The sequence below is a fragment of the Periophthalmus magnuspinnatus genome, chromosome 10 (assembly GCF_009829125.3).
Source record: "Periophthalmus magnuspinnatus isolate fPerMag1 chromosome 10, fPerMag1.2.pri, whole genome shotgun sequence".
NCBI classification, from domain to species: Eukaryota; Metazoa; Chordata; class Actinopteri; order Gobiiformes; family Gobiidae; genus Periophthalmus; species Periophthalmus magnuspinnatus.
The window spans coordinates 23102460-23127256 of record NC_047135.1 but is presented as its reverse complement, the minus strand read 5'-3'; the positions used below and the strand labels follow the sequence as shown (position 1 = coordinate 23127256).

The 24797-nt window shown below is 38.3% G+C and overlaps 1 protein-coding gene across 1 annotated transcript; it reads left to right on the top strand.

Moving 5' to 3' along the window:
• Nucleotides 1–1876: 1876 nt before the first annotated feature.
• On the top strand, nt 1877–23917 carry gpm6aa (glycoprotein M6Aa). The gene is made up of 7 exons (XM_033974691.2): nt 1877–2108; nt 13026–13218; nt 13740–13896; nt 15246–15399; nt 16694–16770; nt 20800–20865; nt 22018–23917. The coding sequence occupies exons 1-7, from the start codon at nt 2072–2074 to the stop codon at nt 22168–22170; spliced, it is 837 nt and encodes a 278-aa protein (XP_033830582.1). The 5' UTR covers nt 1877–2071; the 3' UTR covers nt 22171–23917.
• Nucleotides 23918–24797: the final 880 nt, after the last annotated feature.

Here is a 24797-nt window from a genome sequence, read left to right as displayed (position 1 = left end):
TTTTGTACCACTATTTTATATCAAAATATAAAATAGTGGTACAAAAAATTACTCACGCAAGAGTAAAAAAGCTACTACTTAAGTGAGAATAACATAAAGAGTAACTGTCTGGACGTAACATCTAATTTATAATTTGAAGTTAATGTGATTTGAATTACAACACATAAGAACAAAACAGCACAAAGGATAAGTAAAAAGTAAAGGAAAGTAAAAATACACTATATCGGAAGGAGCAGTGCTAGAAACACAAATGTTCAAATTTTCATATTGTCAAGGTAAGGAAAGTAGGAAGAGGAACCAAAGTACTGTTACTTCAAATAAATATATATATAATATATATATATAAATAATATATAAATGAGTAAATGTAACTGAATACTACACACCTCTGACAATGGGTCTATTTGTGGCCATGTTTTTAATAATTGCGTGTTAACTTTCATATTGCAGTATTGATTTTACTTTTTAAAGTGTGTTATGTAATTCTCACCATGCATATCAGGACACACTCAGACATTGCTATTAAATGCAGCTGGATGATATAAGTGCAAATCAATAACACAATTAATTGCACTATAAATGAAATACCAAGTTATTGATCTCAATGTGAAAAAGGTGCATTACCATGTCCATGCATCTTTCTAAACTGTTTTGACTGAAACACTGAATATTTTTTTGGTTTGGCCACTGGTTTGAAGTTAGCATAGTACAAGTAGTACTTTTATTTTTTCGAATTCCATTCAAGTTTATTTATACAGCACATTTAAAACAACTTCAGCTGACCAAAGTGCTTCACATAAAAGAACCAAATATACAGATAACACGATACATATGAAAAGAACAATAAAACGCCAAGATATCCCGTCTAACATTAAATACCAGGGATATATTTTTACTTATCTTTATTTAAATATAAGTATATAATACAAACAAAAAGTAGTGCCCTGAACTCACTCACTACATTCATCCATATCTAGGTAGAGTTTGGTGAAGTGTCTTGCCCAAGAACACAACAGCAAATTGCACTATACGCAGAGCTGGGATCAAAGTTTCTGTGTTTTTGGGCATACATACTTGCATATACAGTATTTTCAATCAGCACAACTGGCCGCAATAAAATCAAAAATGCTCTTTGAATGCTGTCAATTATTATTCAAAACTCATGTGCTACTCTGTCTGAAACCTGTTAACCCTGGAGTATGGATGGACCTCTACAAACATGTTCTGAAATTCATGGGGTTCTTGTAGTAATTTAGCAGTACTGATTTCAGCCATGTTAATGCTCCTAGATGTGTCTACAATATGACATTTCAAAGCAAATTGCAAATTGGACAGCCCTACAATATACTCTATGCTTTTCCATGTTATTATAAACAAGTAGAGTATCAAACACTTTATCTAATCCTATGATAAATATTCAATAACACCCCACAGCCCATCGCATCACTGAATCACTATGACTAACCCGATTAGGACAATCCCATTTTAAAATCAGATGTTAGCCGTCTTTTTTTATTTTTTTTTATTTGACTTGATGCAGTGAAGGAGACGCTGCCGTGAGGAGGGGGCAGGGTTGAACCATTTCGGCTGTATTCATGGGGGGTTTGGATGAGCCTGTTCCCATAGCAATGTTGTGCTATGTTATTCTATCAATTACAAATAAACATTTTTCGAGTTACAATCTTCAACTGCAATGAACAAATAGTTTTTACTCGCTTCCCAGAAATATGCAACCCCCTTTTGTTAAATAAATGCACTGCTCGTTGCTCCTTCCCCACTCCCTCCCTCTCTCACTCCCCTCCACCTCCCTCCCTCTCTCACTCCCCTCTCGCCTTCTCTCTTCTCCTCTGTGGTTCTTTCAGCACTTGTGCTCGCCAGTAGCTTTCAATGGCCAGCACCACAAAGGCTTAAGGAGAGAGAGAGAGATCCATCCATCGCTTCCATTGGCTTGTCACGAAGCTACGGCAATCCATCTACATTACATTTGAGGGGGAATACCCAGAAAGTAGACTACTTCTTGGATTAAAAAATATAAATTTGATTTTGAAATCATCAAAACACAAAATCTATAATGGAAGAAGATCTGGATGAGGGGCAGAGCCAGAAAGGTAAGACATATTTTTCAAGCCATAGATTTTTAGATTTTTAAAATATGGGACATAATTCAACTTGCAAAATTATTGAAAATTGAATTTCAGTGTTTTGAGTGAACTTGGTTTTGTGAAAGCTTAGACTTGCTTATAATACCTGCTTGTTGAAATGAACATGCGAAAACAAAAACACAATCATGGGGGAAATATTATTTAATTAATTACCCATTAATTCACAGTGCACTTAGATTGAGTATTTTGCATATTAATGTAATTTTATCGTTTAGGTAGTGGCGTGTTGTGGCTCATCTGACACACTGCTTTCTTATAAGCTTTTCAGCAATTATTATTATTTATTTTTTTTTTTTTTTTACCACACATCGATTTATTCATTTTCTGGCTAATATTTTCATGATTAGCATTCATTTTGCAATTGTAAGCTTGTTCATAGTGCATTTGGCAGGCTCCGTGTTGTTGGTATGGGAGTAGCAGCTGTTGTATGGGGTCCCTTTGTCTGACACGAGGGTGTGTTTGGGTTTGGTTTGGAGGGGGGCACAGGGAGAGGGGGGTGCACCTCTCCGCAGACGGCCAGACGAGCCTTTGTTTGGCTTGATAGGGGGGATTTGGTGTTGTTGGTCCTGACAGCTCAGAGAGAGCGAGGGACTATGAAGACACGGATCGATGCAGAGGCCATTTTTAAAGGCAAAGATCGGGAGTGGTCTAGTGAGATATAGTGAGATGCAGAGTAGGATGTGATGTAATTTAGGAAAGGGTTAAATAGACTAGACCAGACACTACAGGTGAAACTAATTTTTTCAATGTGGAGGTTTTGGTTCAGGTTTTAAAGTTGCAACAAGACACTATGTATTTCACTCTTTTTCTTGGTGCACCCTGGTACTTATGATGGGGGTGCTTGTCTCGATGAAGATAGGCCTGGTGGACTATCTAAATGCTGTGAAACATTCAAGCAGGTGGTGGAGAGAAGTTAAAGAGTATCTTTAACCAATCGCTTTAAACCTGCCTGCAACAATGTTTCAGATTTCGAAACAATGTTTTTTCCTATTCACCTGTGACTCACAAAATGCTGGATTTGCTGGAGGTGAGCAGGCAAGAATTGAATGGTGGTATAAATTGCTAGTAGTGGGAATTGAACCAGCAATCTTGGAGTAAAAGGATGAACGGAAAGCACTGTTAGGTAGGAAATATGTGGATTTCAATGTACTTATGTCAGTGTTGCCTTGAGGTAGCTAGATAGTTGTGATGCCATATGAATATTTACCTCTGGAGACAGGGTGGACTTCCTCTGTTTGTGTTAGCTGTAGCCATACTTGCTAACACACAGCCCACATGCACCAACATCGTTGCCATGGTGCTGGAGAAGTGGAGTCACAGCCAGTTTTTGGCCCCTCCAGCCTCTGCTGTGGATGACATTTGACTAGAACACTGTGCCCATGAGAGGGGTGGCCTGCAGTGAAGAAAGCAGATACGATTTCACAGTTATCAATCACATGATCTACTCCAGTCACAGTGGTGTGGAAGGGCATTCGACATAAACACCTACAAAAAAATTTGTTAATTTTGGCAAGCCTGATTGAAAAAGGAAAATGCTGATGAATTATAGCATTCATTAGCCACATTTTTGGAAAGAAGAAAAAGTGTACTATGAGAAAAAAATATGAAGTTAAGGTACAGGTTTCCATAGGGAAATTAGACAATGCAAGATTAATCTGACAGAGGGTGAGTTTAAATGGGTGGAGCCACTATAGTCTTCCATAAAGATTCATTATTTAACAAGCCTCAAATGTTGCACCCCTGACCTAAGTGATATAGTTATTGGCTATAGTTATCTTAAGGGTCTGCTTGATAATATATTTGTACGTAGTTATTAAAGGTGCACTATGTAACTTATCTAGTGGAGGGTCCATCACATGCTTATATAATAATGAAAAAGTTGTTATGCCTGGAAGATTCAATAATATGGCATACATTTTTGATTAGAGTTTTTAGTGCCCAAAACACAGTATTTGGTGCTGTCATCTGCTTGTCCCCATGGAGATTGTGAAGTTTCATGCCATTTTGTGGAACATTCTTAGTGCCCATTCGAGTACTATCTCCCAGTAATATCCTATCACTTTAAGTCTTCTGAGCAAGTTCTCTGAGCAAATGAAAGAAATGCAATATAGACAGGCTTTGACAGTGAATTCATAATCTAAAATATATGGCTGTTTTATGCATATAATAATCTCTAGCTTTTTCTTTCTGTCCCTCTCCATAGCAATTCTAGGTGTGTGCTTTTCTACCCCCTCTGCACATAAAGAGATATGTGTGAGCAGGCCTGGCACTAACACACATGCTCACCCAACTGAGAGAGGCAGCCATGCAAACTGGGCTCCTCCATTAGTGCCTCTCATTCATCTGCAGGCGCCCGCTGAGGAGATAGGGCTTTCGGACAGAGCCCACTTTAGTCCTGCTCGAAAAGAATAAGGCTTTTTGTAAATAAGGCAAACAAAGAGGTATAAGGAGCTGAGTATTTATAGTGGGGTATTTTTAGAAATGTCGTAACTGTTTTGTGTGTCATGTGACTTGGTAAATTTTAATATAAAATGGAGGAGGGCATAAACTGACAAACTAAAATGGCTGCATAGAATACAAATACAATTAGAGATGTCAATATTATTTGGTTAATTGTTAATTGTGATTTTTCCGGTAACAATAAAATAGATAAAAAACTATTGTGAAAAATGATGTAATATTAATACTCTAAGAAGTTTAAAGAGGGGGTGAAATTGAGTTTTTGGAGCTTTCTATCGTGTTATAAAGCTGTTTCTTCATCATAAACATGTCTGAAGAGGTTTTATGTGTCAACCATGTAAGTTTTAGTAGTTTAGAAAACTCTCCCGGACACTATTTGAATCCTCCTTACAGTTAGCAGTAAGATTTGTCCAATGCTAAGTCTACAAGGCATCAAGAACATCAGAGCATCAAAAACAAAAGTAAAACTTATTAATATGTTGTTTTCAGCAAATATAGCATTTTCAAAATAATAAAAGGTAACATGATCATCTAAATATGTTATATGTTGTAAATACCATACATATTTAAAATAACCCATCTTTAATCTAAATGTGAAGCACTTTTTAGCCAGCTTACTTACTTGATTTTATGAAGTTGGTCAGACACCAGAGAGGAATGGTAATGTATTAGACTGGAATTTTAGGATTTCATCATTGTTTGGCCATGGTGTTAATAATCAGGAATAATGTTAATCTGTGTATTTTTTCTTCTCACAACACAACAATTTGATTTTGTGACATCCCTAAATCCAATATCTATTTTAGGGTCAATAATAGTAATCTCTCTATGTTTATATCATGGATGAAAAGTCATTGGTTAGTATACATGATTATGTGAAGCCAGTCAAGTCTGCTAAGTACTAAGTCTTATAGTGATAGTCAGAGATCCAGCATGGCAAGTTATAAGAAAAAAAAAAAAAAAAAGGATTGGAAAATAATGCAGATTTCTAGTGAATTAACAAAAAGCAAAGCACTAAACTTTAACTCTGAGCTGAGAGAGGTAATAGATTCATAGTAAATGATATTTGGATATTTGAGACACTTTCGAGACACTTGCAAAAAATAAGATGTGATTGGTTGACTTTGCGATGATTACAGAGAACCTCCTGTATGCTAGGAGGAAATGGCTTGCCAGGCTATTCATACAGAGTTTCTATAAACTAGCTGTGGATGAAAAAATTGGCTACTGCTGAGGCTTTGGAGAATAGCATGGTAAATGCATAAGTCATTTTAAATTGATTTACTCTTGAGTTGCAATTCTACAGCATTCGAATAGGTTTGCATCAGACACAGGTTGCATAGTTGGATTGTCTCAGTGACAGTTCGAGCTGTGATCCATGGACTGCCCTCAGACCCTGACATGATATTTCATCAGATTTATGGTTAAATGAAGCATGTAGCAGCGTTCTCAACTCTTTAGTGGGGGTCACTGATCACATAGTCCATCACAGGACAAACTGACAGCTTCTATTGGGTGCACTGAGGAACTGGAGTAAATACAACAGAAGAATATATGACTGTGAAATCACATGGTCATACAGATACTTTATCCTACACAAAGGTAATCCTCGTTGACATATAAAAGCTGCTACTGTAGAAGACTGGAAAATATTTTCCACACAATATTCTAATTTGACCGATTTACTCTATCAGTCAAAAGTTTGGACACACATTCTCATTCAGTGTTTTTTTTTTGTTCATGTTTACTACTTTCTACATTTTATACACACAGAAGACAAAAAAATATATATCAAAATACATTTTACATACTAAAAAATAAAGGAAAATTAATACATATTTTTAAACCCTTGGACTTCACTCAGTGAGCTTCACCTGAAATGATTTTTACTTCAAAGGTGTGCCTTGTCAGGGTCACAAGAAATCCCAAAAGTTCAAATCAGTGATCAAAGCAAATGGTGGTTATTTCTAAAAATCTAAAACAAGCTTTGAGTTATTTTGAGTTTATTTTTTGTTTACTGCATTCCATATGTGTTCATTCATAGTTTTGATGTCGCCAAGGAGAATCTATTATGTAAATAGTAATGAAAAAAGGGAAAAACGTGTCTAAACGTGTCTAAACTTTTGACTGGTGTATATGCCCTTCCTGTCATAAACTACCCACACATGCAAAACCATGGAAGGTGTTTTGGGAAGATGTGACCAGGTTACCCTATGGTCCGAGGGTAGATGCTTACCAATCAGTGTTGCATCAAATGACTTAAAGGGAATACAATCACAGCTAAACAATTTGTCTAATTGTTAGACACAAGAAAAGATTCAAGATAAAAGGTAACTGTATATGACATTGTTTGATTAACGTGACAAATGCGCCTACCATGACTGTAGACTGTAGGCAGCCATCAGCGCTTCAGTGAGTACTCTGCAGCGCACACTCACAGCTCAGCCCTGTAGTGAGGCGGTAACTCTCTGGTGACTCAGGCAAACAGGTGGCACCAAATGTCAAGTGTCCTCCTCACAAACTGGAGCTGTTGTTAAGAGCACAAGAAACTAGAGACAAACAAGAGAGTAATTCTTCAGAATTTTAAAGGAACAACACTAAAGACGTTTGTGAAATCACTCAGTCGTTCAAGCAGGGTCCATAGCAAAAGAGATAAATTTGAACTTCACCCAAAGAAATGCTGTTGTTGTGTCCCTGGGCGAGACACATCACTTACACTACTTACTTGGACACACTGCGGCATTCTTTATTGTCCCTGTAAGGTAATCCATACTTTGGATTTGACCAATCCTTCAATCCTGACAACCTGTCAGGAGCAGATTTTCAGCTATGTCTGATCTAAGTTTGGCTAGGACTATCTTTAGCTGAAGGTTTACCTGTTGTTTATAGTTACATGTTGAGTCCTTGACCTGGACCTTTTTGCTGTGAGTCAAGAGTACTAGCCACTAGATACCACATATTAATACCTATCTAGGCAGCACTTTGTATGTTAGCAAGTGGTGATTCAGGTATTAGATAGTGTTTATGTTTTATTCCAAACCATGCTCTTTCCAGCCCAGAAGAAGGCCGGCACTTCCTCCAATTGTAGTTCTGAAAGTAGTTGGGGCTTTCAGTGGGAAACTTCAGAGGCCAGGCGTATTGTTCTCTCCCAACCCTGGAGAGATAAGAGCTGAAAATATAAAGTAGCTCAGCACAGTCATAGACATGTGACCCTAGCCCTGCATTTCAATGAACATATTATGTAATATCCATATTGCAAGAAACCTCATATATAGGAATACTTAAAGAGTTCATGCCAACTTGTGCACTATGTAACCTTTCTGGTGAGAGTCAGGCACCTTGTCTCTGTGGAGATGTTATTGCATTGCCTAGAATGTTCCACAGTATGGCATTAAATTTATCCACCAGGTCAAGTTACAGTCAGATCTATGGAGAGGCTATCTAGCTCACCTTAAGAATGCATTTTTTGAGCAATAAAATCACAGCTACTTGAATAAATGCAAAATAGATCAGTTTACTGTCATACTGTGAAACATTCAAAGGGAAGCAATATCATCTCCATGGAGACAAGCAGCATGCACCCCACCAGAAAAGTTACAACGTGCCTCTATAGCAAAAGAAAAGATTGTGTCTTAGTGTCCCACCAGCACTTGACCAGAACTGAAAAAGCTAGATGGAGGAGCGGCAAAAAGGTGTTCTCTTTAAAACTTTTGTCCAGTTGACAGAATTGAATTTTCTTCAGCTATGGATCATACCTGGACAATTGAAGGATTACACAGACATAGTGCATCTTTAATTTCACACCCATGTGTTGGTCCTGGTCACGTTATATTTCTAGAATGCAATAAAGACTAAAGACATCTTCCAGCCCATATAGTACAAAGAATATATATCTGTAAATGTATATATCTTTTACCAACTTTTCATAATTCATAGTGTCAGAAATGAGACACAGGTTAAGTAAAATCCTCTATAAACTGCTTTGATTGTCCCTCTTTGTCTCGTGAGTAAATTTCTCCAAACACCCCCCGCCCTCTCCCTTCTCCTGTAGACTTGTCAGATCCAAAGGACGTCCTGGTTGTCTGGTCTGCCCGAGGGGTGTTCTGACTAACTATTGTCCTAGTGAATTTGTTGACATACAGTAAAGTGGGTCAGCCCTCTCGTACCGGGTCGCTCTCTGCAGATTTGGCACTGTAGTTGTTATGGTAACGGCACCGGTTGATTAAACATGTGCAGAGGAGTAGATGGGGGCTCGTCCTGGCTCCGGAGGGGTAAAGCACTGAACATTAAATACAGGAGAGAGCAGAGGCATGTTAGTCACACACTGGCACATAACCAAGACCCTACTGCCGCCCCCTTCCCTACCTGTACGAGAGCACCAACCCCCCCCCCATTCAAACTCTGCAGCAGCAAGAAAATGATAGCTACGATTACAGAGCACTTGCCACTTGCCCCATTGCATTAGATTTCAGTAAAGAAAGTAATAAAATAAAAACATTCATTACAGGTGTTTACATGTTTATATGCCCTAAAAACCTTCAATAACATGCATCCTTAATGTGAGTAGGCTTGCCTCTCCACAGACCAGACCAGTAACTTGGCCACCTGCTCCTATCTCCATAGAAAATATTGTAAAGTGTTGCTTTAAGGAACTGCCTTTTGCAAAACTGTTTATAATCATTTAACAATCATACTACATTTCCTCATGAAAATTATATCCAGAGTTGTGTTTTGTTTCAATCAAAATCCTGCATATTTAGCATGTCTCCCTCTGTAGAACACAGGGTTCCACTAAATGATGTCATAAGGTGGAAATTAGTCAATTTAAACATACACATTCACAGAATTTGTTCTAATAATTTTCTCAACTAACTCAAGGAATTTACTGTATTAATGATTAAGTACAGTTTTAGCCTTATTTGAATGGGTTTACTCCTTGGTGTACAGAAAGGCCATACATTTTGTTTTATTGTAGTGGTATGTTCAGCAGGTTTAGATTATTTCAGTAATCTCAATATGTATAATAAACTCAGCCCACAATCACATTTCAAATAGAGCAGAAGGCAGCACACATTCAGTTGTTGACAGTTTTTGAACAAAAAGCTCCAAATTACTAGTGCTAGGAACAGTAGACAATCCTATTAAAACGCCCCATACGATGTAGTCACAAAAAGTTCATGTTCAGTTCCACTGTAAATTGTTTAGTTCCACTTTAAATAGTAAATGTTTAAATGTTTGACCTAGACATTAATGGTGAAGAGAAAAAGATGGATAGGCCGAGATGGTTAATGGATAATGAAAATGGACCAAGAGAAGTGGTGGTCAGAGGATGCAATTTGTTGAGAGAAGCATGGGAGAGAGTGCATTTTTATATGCATGACTAGAGAAGTGACTGGTTGAGAGACAAAGGCAGTGAGTGGCTGACAGTGACAGACAGGAACCAAAGCTGGTTGAATTTACAAATCAGCTTATGATTTTGGATTCATGTTCTGTGAGTAAAAATCATGTTTGAATGTGTGATTTGTGATTTGTCAAGAGATCAAAAAGTCAATTGGATGTTTACAGCTGTTCCATCTGCTAAACTTGGTCTGCCCTGGTCTGGCACAGCTTCAGTATAAGGAGAAGAGAGGTTCATACTGGTAGCAGAGGAGCACATGAATAATAAAGATGCTGTCTTGTACTGGCCAACAATGTGCTGCTGCTGCTGAATTATGAATTCTCCAGTCACACCCCTCCTGTTTAACTCCATCTACAGTCACAACAAAGAGAGGTGACATGGGTGGGCCAATTGGTCTCGACAATTCTATAAACATGAGATCCATATTAGTCTTTTCAAACGATCAGTTTCATTTAAATCAGATGCTGGGCCTTTAATGCATTGAGAGTTTATTGACATCACAGCACAGAAGCAGAACACATTATAAAATATGGCATGGCAATTGAGCTTTGGTAATGATTTCTAAACAAGCTCACATCACACATGGATTAGTTGACAACTGCCAAAAGATCTTGCTAAAGTCATCTGTAATTAGAGATAACTGATCTGGCAAGTGTTATTGAAAGAAATACAGCTACATCTGGTTAAGCTCCTGATACTCCTAGTATGAACCTGCCCTTGTTGTTGTCATGGAAGTTGCCCGAAGAGTTGCTATTAGCAACAAGCATAAGACAGCAGAGTCTGCAGGTGGTTCAAAAGTCTGACTAGACAACACATCTTATGTATTAACAGTGTTTGGAAGAATAGTTTAGATTGAAATTGTGTAGTTACACGATAGTGAATACCTGCATTAAAATGTATTTTGTTAAGTATTTCATTTATGCCTTTATTCATCAATGATTAGAGAAGGATAAATCTCATATGCACACCCTACAAAAGCAGTTCGTTTGCTCTCTTTTGAAGCCTAACTTGCATGATCAAATAACACCATGCACCACCAAGTGACTACTTTGTGAAAACCACCAAATGAAAAAATAACTGCACAGGAATACCTATACTTCCCAACACTGTCCATTAAACGAGTGATTTACACAGCCCTAAAGAAAACACACATACAACGCATCTTTTGCTCCACTGTGCTCATGGACTTTGACAGAGTAATTTGAGGCAATTTTAGTGTGTACAGAGCCAGCACAGACAGCACACATACTCAGTATATAGGCAGAAAGTGCCATGACATCACTGTGGATGTGGAGGATGAGAGGAGGAGGGGTGGGGGGTGGAGGCTGTTTGGTATTCCAGTCAGGAGCCTAAGAGAGGAGCACCGCAGCACCAGCAGCCCTATCAGTGCCATCATTATAGTGTGGTGTGCAAATAAAAAGGGTCAGATAAGAGCAGAGCAAATGGTGTTGGCACATCCTGCTTAATAAACCATCAGAAATATCCTGTCTGTCTTATTCATGTTAGACCTATTTGTTATGGCCACAAGTGGAACAAAGCGCTGGGTTCTTCTTCAGTAGATACGATGTTATAATACAGTGGATATTATAATTTTACATTTTACAGGGGCACTGTGGAACTTTTGTGGCAGAGGGTTCGCCACATTCTTCCAGCTTACAATGTTTAGTATGACTCAACACTGAAAAGCAAGTCACCGCAGAGGCCAAGTTACAGGACAGATCTGTGGAGAGGGTGCTCATTGCAAGAATGCATAATTTTTAAGGTATTTTTGGAGCAATACAAACACCTGTAACTGAGAAAATTTGATATAGATATGTTTAAAGTCATACTGTGGAAAATTCTACAGTCTAATAACATCTCCATACAGAAGGTCCACATTTAAGACATTACATTCATGGGCCAATAATTTAATGTAATAATGTAACTTGAGAAACATGAATGAATGCTTTAGTGGGGTGGCGTGGTTGCTAAGTTGTGCACTGTAGCACTTTCACCTCATAGCAAGAAGGTCCTGGATGATATTCTCTGACAGAGTGGGGTTTTTCAATGTGGTGTATATGCTCTCACTTTAAGCCTAAAACCAAACTGAAGATCTGGAGATGGGTCCCAAGGTGTTGCACTGTGGTCGCACACTGAAATTGCCTGACGTGTTGTCCCATCAGCATTGAAGGATGAAAGAGGATGGATTTCCCTATGGAGACAATAAAGTTAAATTATGGGGGGTTTGCACACTGGTTAAATGCTGAACTCATGACTCATGTTTCACCTCATTTGTCTTGACCCCATAAAACATGAAGTTGGTGTAGTCGCCTGTCTGATCAGCTGATTTAAAGACCATTGGCGGCATCTTCCAATTTGGAGCATTTGCAATCTTGCTGGACTTGTGTCTTAGTGGCTCGGGTGAATATTTTGGTTGTTTCTTTTTCACATTCATTGAAAATCTTAATAAATATGATGTATGAAATAAACAGAGATATGTACATGAGATCCAAAATACAGGGTGTCCATAAAGTCTCTTTACAATTTAACCCATTTATTACAAAGGCAATTTTAAGATATCTTAATCAGACTACTGTACTCAGTGTTTTTGCAAAGTGTTTTACCTCATTTAATAGACTTCTATATGGGTTCCATTAGTCGCACGAACAACAACAAGATGTACACGATTTCTTGCCATGTTTGCTGTAACATAGTTCTCTTTTGCTTTAGTTCAGTTATGTCTCATATCTTTGTTTGATACACGACACCTTTAACATAGCCATATAGTCATTGTGTCTTCTCTTGAGGAGTAGCCATTTAGGCTTTTTAATCAACAGGATGGCTGAAATACAAAAATGCAATATGATTAAAAACTTTTATAACCACTGAATACGATAGAACAAATATAATTAATATAGCTTTGTAATTAAACAAGATACTTTAGAGACACCCTCTACTACTTACCTCAAACATTTTGCCATTCTGCTCTGACCATAAACTCCTGTTTATCCTGTTGTGTGTTGCAGGATGCCTGGAGTGCTGTCTGAAATGCCTGGGTGGTATCCCATACCCATCCCTGATAGCCACCATCCTGCTGTATGCTGGAGTGGCCCTGTTCTGTGGCTGTGGACACGAGGCTCTCACTGGCACAGTCACCATCCTGCAGAACTACTTTGAGGTGGTGAGGAGCCCTGTGGAGGCACTCGACGTCTTCACCATGTAGGTCCAACTTCTCAAGGTGCAACCAGGAAGGACTTAAATAGACAAAGGAGAAATAAAGAAAGTTTTGTGATTAGAGTCTGGCAGGTAAACGTGTCATGTGAGTGGGAGAGAATGATGGAGTGGTTTGGGAAACAATTTATCCAAATCCTTGACACTGGTGGGAGGAGATGAAGAGGCTGTGGACTGGTTTGGCTGCAGAAGTGGTGACTGTAACAATATACTGTTAATATAGTTTAAAATTGACCGCAGACCTCTATCTGAATCATGATTTTTAAGTCAATATATATTGTATCATGAACCAACAAAACCACCCCTTTACACCCATACTTGATTGGTAACTTGTGATTGGCTCAAAAAGAAAAGGGACAGGATGCAATAAAAATAGCCAGTGGTTTAGCTGTCGTTTCAGGCGAGAATAAGTAAAATATTCTGAACATGAGTAATTTAAATCTAGACAATCTATTTTGTTTGTGCAGTGTAAGTTTTATATTGTAAATGGCCTCCTTATGCTTCCACAGGATTGACATAATTAAGTACGTGATCTACGGTATTGCTTCAGCATTCTTCGTCTATGGCATCCTGCTGATGGTGGAGGGCTTCTTCACCAGCGGCGCCATCAAAGACCTGTATGGAGACTTCAAGATCACCACCTGCGGACGCTGCGTTAGTGCCTGGGTGGGTATCTGCTCAACCTCGTCTGTATGAGAATACATGAGCTTATGTTCATGCAAGGACATGTGGCATATGTCTTAATGAAAAACTATGGTGGAGTTAGAACTAAAAATAATATCTGGATATTGCTATTTGAAAACAATGATCTTATTGATGATATTTTCTATTATCATATTTTTGCAATTCATCAAAAAGGTGCTGAAATGTTTTCTATCTTAAAAATCCCTTATTGACATGATACTTGATGTTACTAATACATTAAAGCAATATATTAAAGTTGCACTAAAGAACATCTCTGGTGGGGGTCTGTCACCAGCTTGTCTAAATAGAATAGTTATTTCCTTGCCAGAAATGTTCACAAGTATGGGAAAACTTATCCATCTTACATTTACTCAGTAACAGGAGAGTGGAATTGCCTCTCCACAGATTTGACCTGTACCATAGTCTGCTCACCTCCATGGATATAGACTAATATAGGACCCCAGGAAGACTAGCTGGCCTTCGGGTACAGGGTATGGGTATCCTAATGAATAAACAAAAAGCAATAACATCTCCATGGGGACAAGAATGTAGGAGACAGACAGACAGAATGTAGGAGACAGACAGACAGACAGAATGTAGGAGACAGACAGACAGACAGAATGTAGGAGACAGACAGAATGTAGGAGACAGACAGAATGTAGGAGACAGACAGACAGACAGAATGTAGGAGACAGACAGACAGACAGAATGTAGGAGACAGACAGACAAAATGTAGGAGACAGACAGACAAAATGTAGGAGACAGACAGAATGTAGGAGACAGACAGACAGACAGAATGTAGGAGACAGACAGACAGAATGTAGGAGACAGACAGACAGACAGAATGTAGGAGACAGACAGACAGACAGAATGTAGGAGACAGACAGACAGAATGTAGGAGACAGACAGACAGACAGAAGGAGACAGACAGAATGTAGGAGACAGACAGAATGTAGGAGACAGACAGACAGAATGTAGGAGACAGACAGACAGAATGTAGGAGACAGACAGACAGAATGTAGGAGACAGACAGACAGACAGAATGTAGGAGACAGACAGACAGAATGTAGGAGACAGACAGACAGACAGACAGTAGGAGACAGACAGACAGACTGTAGGAGACAGACAGAATGTAGGAGACAGACAGACAGAATGTAGGAGACAGACAGAATGTAGGAGAGCCTCAACCAGAAAAGTTGCATATCTTTAATTTAGCATATCTTGAACATTGTATTATAGCTGGCATTATCTTGTTGACAATTTACATTTATATAGTCAATTTGTGGAGCTCATTCCTGCCAAACACTGCTCATGTTCCTCTGCTCCTGTAGTTCATCATGCTGACGTACATCTTCATGCTGGCCTGGCTTGGGGTCACAGCCTTTACCTCCATCCCAGTCTTCATCTACTTCAACATCTGGAACATTTGCCAGAACGCCACGTCTCTGGAGGGGGCCAGCCTGTGCTTAGACCCGCGCCAGTACGGTGAGTCCACTGTCAGTTACAGGAAATACAAAAAGCAAAATTGACTAAGACTTTTACTGTCGTAAGTAGGTAAAATTACAAAAAAACATGATCATTTGCTCGATTTCAGAGCAGACGACTTGAAAAAAATATTAAAGACTTATCACGGCATCATGAAAAGAAAAAGGAGCATTTCTACAATTCTGTACTTCTCCATGATACTGCAATATACACTATATAGTGCAGTGAGATTTGCACATCGTTACATCCCATCCTTTCTTTGAGTAGTTTATTGGTTTCCTCCATGGTGCTTCGGTTATACCTGTACATTGGAGCATACACCTCAGGTAAGGTTTACTGGTGGAGGGTTGTCATCTGCTTGTCTCCATAGAGATGTTATGGCCTTGCCTGGAAAGTTTCACTGTATGGCATTTATTATTTCTATTTTGCAATTTATCAGCTGGTTTATTACTCAGAAATAGCTTGAAAAATATGCATTCTTACTGTGCGTGGGTTTGTCTCTGTACAGATCTGACCAGCTGTCATCTTTTAGACTCCATGGGCATTTAATGCCATACCGTGGAACACAGCAAGCAGTAAAATTTACATGGAGACTAGCCAGTGCCGGAGTATTAAAGTGGGACTAAACACCTAAATTCTGCCCACAAACACATTTCAAATAGAGCTGCTAAACATGGTTGTGCCTGTGTACTAAGGAAAAGAGTAAGGGTAAAGGAGGGGTGGGGTGGGGACATATGAGGAACAGTCTGATTGTTCAAACAAGTATCCAAACTTCAAACTCCACCCCTGACTAAAGCGAGGTGTTCCTGATTACAAACACTGGCTTTAATCAGGGCAGTGCTGGGTGTTGTCACAGCATTTGAGATTACAGTGGCTACTGGAGGCAGCACACACTTAATTTTTGACTATATTTTAACACATAGCTGCAAATGTACATAGATTGCGCTAAAATTAACAAAAAATATGTATTTAGTGTTTAGTTTTTCCTTTATATTCAATTGACTAAATCTAAGACAGTATAGAGTTATTAATATATGTAATTAAGTAGATAAGCCTCTATCTCAGTGAAGATATAAAATGCGGTCTGTCTATAGAACAGTCCTCATTACAAAACCTAGCAACAGTTAATAATGCGTGGTGTTCATTAGCCCCTGTCTATCACTTTGAGTCTCGCCTATTGTAATGCTAATGCTGACATTTACGCTGCCACGCCATATACCCCAGCATGAGTCTACTCTCCATACTCCTGTGTCTGAACCTTCTAATGATGGTCCCACAATGTCTTATCTTTCAGGTATCGTTCCCATCGCTGAGGCCAAAACTGTGTGCGCTGGATCTGAGAAATTCTACAGGATGTGCGAGTCCAACGAGGTAAGAGTCTCACAAGAGTCAGATGATATAAACAAAAATAAGATGATAAAGTCAGGGTCCATTTGCTAAAAAGCACAGTTCTGGAAATACATTTTGGTTACATAAATATAGAGAGTGACTGATATGTTATTTATTTTTTTCATAGCCGATGCCGATTCAATTGACAGATAAGGGCTGTCGATATTTTTGGACCAATATGTAGGGCCGATTTTGATTTCTTTTCCCAAATTATGTAATTTAAACATCCTAAAAACTCACCACAGCCCCTTTTTGTATCACAAAACTATAAGAGAGCTGTGTAGTCACATTTTGTACTCTTCACACTGAAGTGTTCAAATAAAATAGTATGCATATTTTTTAGGTAGCAGGTTGGTCAAAACAAAATATCAGCCTATGCTAGAGATTTAAGGCCAATAAGATACTCAAGTGCAAATGTCAGTCCCTCTCTACGTAAATATGATTGTGTTTATGAGTATTTGCTGCATATAATTTAACTTGCTCTCAAACCAATAAGAGTTACTTGTCTGGCAGATTATTCTAGTATTTTAAATTTGGTCAAAATCTTTGACTTAAAAAAAAATAAAAATAAAAAAGTGACTTGAATGAATAGTTTTGCTTTCTCAGAAAATTGTCAAATGCTTCAGTTTTAGTTACAAAAACAATGGACATGATGGCCATGATGAGTTGTTTAGGTCATAATTTGGTGATTTGGTTCAAGATGATTACCCAATCAGAAGGCAGAATGAGCCTCACATCAGTCCCATTTTGTTTGTCAGTTTAAATGCTGAAATCCAGTTGGTTAAAATCCAGATTCTGTTGTGACTGTAGTAGCTTCAAGACTGCTGGCTATATACACAGTTAAATATACACAATATATATAGTGAGGCAAAAAAGTATTTAGTCAACCACCAATTGTGCAAGTTCTCCCACTTAAAAGGGAGAGAGAGGCCTGTAATTTTCATCATATGTACACTTCAATTATAAGACAAAATGAGGGAAAAAAAAGAATCCAGAAAAATCACATTGCCTGATTTTTCAAGAATTTGCCAATTATGGTGGAAAATAAGTATTGTCAACAAAAGTTCATCTCGATACTTTTTTATATACCCTTGGCAATGACAAAGGTCAAATGTTTTCTGCAAGTCTCCACAAGGCTTTCACACACTGTTGCTGGTACTTTGGTCCATTCCTCCTTGCAGATCTCCTCTAGAGCATTGATGTTTTGGGGCTGTCACTGGGCAACATGGATTTTCAACTCCTTCGAAATATAGTCTATGACATTGAGATCTGGAGACTGGCCACTCCAGGACCTTGAAAACGTAGCCACTCCTTCGTTGCCCGGGCAGTGTGTTTGGGATCACTGTCATGCTGAAAGACCCAGCCATGTTTCATCTTCAATGCCCTTGCTGACAGATTTTCACGCAAAATCTCACGTGGCCCCATTCATTCTTTCCTTTACACAAATCAGTTGTTCTGGGCCCTTTACAGAAAAACAGCCCCAAAGCATGATGTGTCCACCCCTATGCTTCACAGTAGGTATGGTGTTCTTTAGATGCAACTCAGCATTCTTTCTCCTCCAAACACGACGATTTTAGTTTTTACCAAAAAGTTCTACTTTGGTTTCATCTGACCATTTGACATTCTCCCAGTCCTCTTCTGGATCATCCAAATGCTCTCTAGCAAACTTCAGACGGGCCTGGACATGTACTGGCTTAAGCAGGGGGACACGTCTGGCACTGATTTGAATCCCTGGCGGTGTAGTGAGTTACTGATGGCAGCGTTTGTTTCTTTGGCCCCAGCTCTCTGCAGGTCATTCACTAGGTCCCCCGTGTGGTTCTGGGATTTTTGCTCGTCACCTCGTGGGGTCAAATTGATCACGAAAACGTTATCTTATGTGGAGCCGCAGAGTAAGGCAGATTATCAGTGGTCTTGTATGTCCATGGTCCATTTTCTGATAACACTGGGTTACAAAAAAAAAAAAAAAAACATTTTTGAAAGTTGTCTGTTTTTTCAACTGAATTAGGACCATTTAGCACTACTGAATCCAAAAATGATATCCATTTTTCTCAGTCAGGTCAGGTTTTTATGCTAATTTGATTTTGAAAAATCTGATCTTCTGACTAAATTGATTACAATTTTGTGACATTCAGTTGATTTTCTTTAATATTTCTCATCCAAAAAATGTTTTAGGAGATAAAAAATAGTTTTCTAACAGAATGTATTAATTAAATGTTACGTTATGTTAATTGACAAAGGTAAGTACATGTAAATTGGAACGTTACGTTATCATTGTGCAAAATTCAGGACATGAACTTCTGTTTTTATGAACCCCTTGAATGCTCAGCAGCAGGGATGTCTCTCTTCAGAGTCCAACAGTAATCAGCCATCATGACTGCATCCCAGCGTCCCTGATACAGGTCTCCATCTCTTTTATGTCCTGATGGAATCTCTCCACCTGCTCATCACTCAGTGATCCCAGATTCTCAGGAAACCTGAACATTTAGCTCCTTTTGGGAAAAAGGATGTGGAGCATCATCATTAAAATCACACTGGAGGAATCTTTGTAGAAGTTCCTGACATCAGTGACAAAGACAGGTACTGGAATTTCATCACAGTGAGCTACAGGACGATGTGCTGATTCACGGTCAGGATACTTGAGGCTGCTTCGGTTCTTTCTGTTGACCCCAGTCACATCAATAGCCCAGAAGTAGCTATTGATGTCGGCTCCCTCCAAACCATGGGAATTCCAAACTTCAGACAACTCTTCTTGCCTTTAGTCCACTGACGCAGATACTCGGTGCATGACTTGCATGCCATGTGTGGTGCCCAAGCTTCATTGGTCACCAAGTTTAATACCAAAATAAGCATGGTAAGCACGCTTTATGAAACTTGTGACTTGATTCCTGTTAGGAACATTGGTGTATTCACCGCAGATGTAGCAGAATATGTCAGGCTTATTTTTGCAAAATCTTCTAGTCGAAGCCATTTCATTCACTTGTAATATATAAAAAAAAAAACAATTAGTCATAAGTTGGCACATGCAAAATCTTCAGAATTTGTTTATAGCGAGAAATATAACAGAATTTTGCATCATATGACGTGAAAATACTCATACATGTAAACAAAATCGTCCAAAAACAAATATGTAGCTTAGTTCAGAACGTTGACCTGATTGAGCAAAACCAATGTGATTTTTGGATTCAGCACATCAAAATTATCCTAAATCAGCTATCTTCAGCTAAAATCTTAGACAATAAATTTAGTGTTGACCAGTGTAATTGCTCCCACAGTTGATTTCGTCACACCAAGCTGCTTACCTATTGCAAATTCCATCTTCCCAGCCTGCTGCAGGTCTACAGTTTTGTTTCTGGTGTCCTTTGACAGACTCCAAACTCCACTATGGCCAAGATCAAAGAGCTGACTGTTTGAGGTTGTGGACAGGTGTCTTTTATACTGATAATGAGTTCAAACAGGTTCCATTAATACAGGTAACGAGTGGAGGACAGAGGAGCCTCTTAAAAAATAAGTTACAGGTCTGTAAGAGCCAGAAATCTTGCTTGTTTGTAGGTGACCAAATACATATTTTATTGAGGAATTTACCAATTAATTCATAAAAAAATCTTACAATGTCATTTCCAGGATTCTTTCCCCCTCATTCTGTCTCTCATAGTTGATGAGTACCTCTGATGAAAATTAAAGGCCTCTCATATTTTTAAGTGAGAGAACTTGCACAATTGGTGGTTGACGAAATACTTTTTCCCCCACTGTGTATATTGTATATATGTATATGTGTGTATAATATATATATATATATATATATATATATATATATATATATATATATATATATATATATATATATATATATATATCTTCTGCACATTTACATGTATTGCAATTATGACTATTAGCATTACCTTTACTGGATATAGCATTAGCTAATTATTCAGACCTTGTTTTTTTAATACTGAAGGTTTAACAAAATAAAAAAAAAACATATTTTTAAGACCACTCTGTTGTCTTTTTCAGCTGGACATGACATTCCACCTGTTCATCTGTGCGCTGGCTGGGGCCGGAGCTGCTGTCATCGCTATGGTAACTCTCATTCACGATGTTGTACTGTATTTAAACATCCACACACGAGCTAGCTTTTTTGGTGCAGTGCATGGACTAGATTTATCTTTCTGAGTTGTTTTTTTTTTTTTTTGGGAGAAGGGGTGGGCCTGTCTCTGTGTCGGTCACCATGGAAACAGGCAGAAGAAAGCCTGGGAGTGTTGCAAAGATCACTCAGTAATTTGTGAGGAGCCATTTTCTCTGACACAGACAGCAGTTGTTCTTAAGAGCAGACCAAACAGCCCCCATGTACTTCATTATGACAAGCATGCAGTGAAATAACTCAATCTATCTAAATAGGTATCAGATATTATAAGCATAAGAATGTATTTTAGTATTATGGTGTCTAACAAATAAGATCAAACGAAAGGTAGTGTTTTAGCCTATAGCAATATGCATTTAATACTGACACTGAATTCAGGCAGACAAGACTTTATCCTGCCACCTGCTGGACACATAAGGGTGTTACAAAGGTATTGAGTGAAATATGGGAACTTGAGGTGAAGCTTTGTAAAACATAGTACTGTTATTCTTCTTTACTAAGATTCTGGGTCTCCAAAACTGTAAATAAAGTGGACAATCAGCGGAGACAATGAATGAACTTTTAACATTTTGGCCTTTTCATTTTCATAATAAATGATAGTAAATTTGAGTGGTGTGTGTTAAATAATGTTAAATACGGATGCAAAGATGGTGTTAACACAATTTCTGTTTGAGGATTTTTATTTGATTGCAATAAATGTACAATGTTTCAGTATTTAAGTTTATATTTTTAAATAGGCCAAAGCAGGTGTATTGTATTGTAATATGTGTAATAATATGAGTAATTGTAAAATTTTACATTATAATGTGTATGGGTGTATCTCTAGTAAATAGATCTTTAGGAACCTATCATTATCTTTCTATTTGATCGCATTTAGAGGCTAAAGATTTATAACTGAAAACCTAATTTACAATAAGCATCGATTTAGGGTACGCTCCATTACATGATTTAATCCTGGTTTGAGGCCAGTTTAGTCCTGATGTGATTAGTCCTGTCTAGTCCAGGTTTGGTTTTGTGTTCAGTCCCACTTTTGAGGTGGTCTATGTACAAGTGTGTACTTTTCATCCAATAAGACTTGTGCTGCCTTGCAGATCCATTACCTGATGGTGCTGTCGGCTAACTGGGCATATGTGAAGGATGCGTGTCGGATGCAGAAGTATGAGGACATCAAGTCAAAAGAAGAGCAGGAGCTGCACGACATCCACTCCACACGCTCCAAAGAACGCCTCAACGCCTACACATAAGGCCCAGGCCCCGCCCCTGTCCCCTCTCTCTCTCTGTTTCTCTCTGAAGCCCCGCCCTCCTGATGGGGCTGCCTCTGCCGCCGCCCCGGGCCCCTCTCTGTTGATGTCACTGGTGCGTCACATGACCACGTGTTCACGGGGGACGTCACACAGCCCTCCGAGTCACACCTCAGTATTCAGATGACCAGCCCCTTCACCTCTCTCATGAATGCTCTGAGCAAAGAGACATATTATGCTTTATATTATAAATTTAACAGATCTGGGCATCTTCACAAGTATTCAACATCTTATAACTTGTACGGAAAATTCCCTCTTTGAGCATGTGTTGCAAATGACTGTCTTAAGACATAACATTGCAACATTATGAACTATTATCATGAACCAGAAATTGTATTACCTAATTCAAAATTCAGATTTTTGACCTTTTCACCTACAATACATCATGCTTTCATCTCAGCATAATATGTCTCTTTTAACGTGGCAGTTTTTATTTGGTGGTAGTAATTCTAGAGTAGTGTCCAGACTCAAAGATAGCAGTAACAATCTATTTCACTTAATGATCTGTAGAATTTGAAGTTGTTATTTTGGTTCAAATGTCTAAGTAGATTTTGCTCATTTGTGAGGGGGTCAACAGGGGCTTCAAAAGGTTTCCAAGCACATTCTGACATACCGTGTGGAGATTTATCGATGTACTGTAAAAGTGGACGAGTGGTAACTTATAAATACTGTATTTTTCATGTTCACCTTCAACGCGCCATGAGCCTCGCTACTCACTCATAACACCCAGGGACTTTACATGAAAACTATTCTCTTTGTATTTGTGTGTTTACAATATTAGCTAAATCAGTAAAGTGATACTGTGTAACTTGTCTGGTGGAGGGTGGACTGCCGGGTTGCCTTCATGGAGATGTTATCTATCTGCAAGGAAAAAAAAGATAAACATTTATTCCTTCTGAAAACTGCTTGTTATAGAGTTGTTAAGTGTGGCTTCCCAGGCGAGTCCAATGCCTACACATACGTCTCTTGTTTGATGAATAAGGAACAAAAACAAAGCTTTGTGGAGCTTGGAGTGACATCATCACTTAACAATACCATAAAGAGAGACAGATTAAGTTTAATGCCATGCTGTGGAACATTCCAGGCAACGCAGCAATATCTCCATGGAGATGGTGGTAAACCCTCCCCCAGAATAGTTACGCAGTGCAACTTTAATACATTTGCAAGATGTGCCAAGTCTGTTAAAGGGAAAGATGACTGAAGGGGATATCTGTTTTTGAAGGAGAAATCTTGAGTATTTTTCTAAATTATTTTACTTACCGAACATCTATTTTAAATACTACGTAGCCTTATTTTAGGCTTCAAATACACTGAAAAAAAAAAAAAAAAAAAAAAAATCTCCTGAGTTTCGTGCCACCATTTGGATATGACATTAGATAGCCACCAAATAGGTAACTTACAGGCACTAATTAATAGATAAGTTGGATTTGACATAAGACTGGACAAAACTGGTAGAATCCCACTTCATGGTGCTGTCGTGTCAAAAGCAATACACTATATCACATTATCATAGAATCCAGGGGCCATAAGAGTCAGATAGGGTGCTACAATTGGAATCTGGGCTGCAATCTGACATGTCTGCTTCAGAGGCAGGAGGAAACTACTATTTTTCTTCTTCAGGATCACTACCCCACACTGCAGAAACTGGAAATCTACATGAGTTAAACTTACTTGAATTCATAATGCTTATCTTCATTTGAGTAAGGTTGACAAGTATAAAAGTTTAATTTGGTCTAGATTTTTTTACTTGTTTAATGAAGTTTCTTACTAGTTTCAAATCAATAATTTGATGACAAAAATATGATTGTATTTTTACACAATCATGCTGCATATTTTCTTATTTTTACTAAACTTAAAAGTTTAATTATGAATTTTTAACATCAATTTGTGGATTGCCTTGGATTTCTTGGATTTAAAGATCTTAATAATGGTATTGAGCCTCAGAAGCAAGACAAATATTTAGATATTGTAGCAGCTAAAAAATATATCGGACCATCCTAACAAATGTAATAAATCAAGTCAAAATTACTCAAAATAAATTCAAGTCACTTAAACTCAAGTAAATATTCAATTTTTGCAGTGGAGGTCACAAAAGCACACATAATACAATATGCTTCCGAGATGATAACCATTTGAATCCTCAGTATTTGACCTTTAGACATTCCTGTACTGTACATACCTTGACATGAAGCACTTGGGTCAGTGGATCTCAGCTCTCTGCATCTGTCCCAGAAGAGAAATAATCTGTTAGACATCTCAATGATGGTGGCACTCTATGGTGGAAATCTGTTCTCAGTATGTGCACTATTGACTAGTCATTTTCTGTGATGTATGAGGAGTTTTTAAGTATGCTTTTATGTAGTACTATCTAGGCGAAAAGAGGAATCCTGTTTTTGAGCAGTATAAGACAGTGTGTGTATATGTATGTGATATGCTTGTCGGAGAAATGATTTGCAGCCTTTGCAATTTTGATCTAATTGTGATAAATCTTGCAGCCCTGCTCTAAGCTTCGCTCACACTGAGGTAGACTTGGTTTGGGTCTGTTCAAGTACTGGTCTAGTAGCAATTTA

Bases quoted from the DNA above. Each gene is read 5' to 3' on its own strand.
- gpm6aa (XM_033974691.2), top strand. From the start codon at position 2,072: ATGGAAGAAGATCTGGATGAGGGGCAGAGCCAGAAAG. The intron at 13,219-13,739 runs GTAGGTCCAACT...ATGCTTCCACAG, and splicing joins GCACTCGACGTCTTCACCAT to GATTGACATAATTAAGTACG. The intron at 16,771-20,799 runs GTAAGAGTCTCA...TGTCTTTTTCAG, and splicing joins GGATGTGCGAGTCCAACGAG to CTGGACATGACATTCCACCT.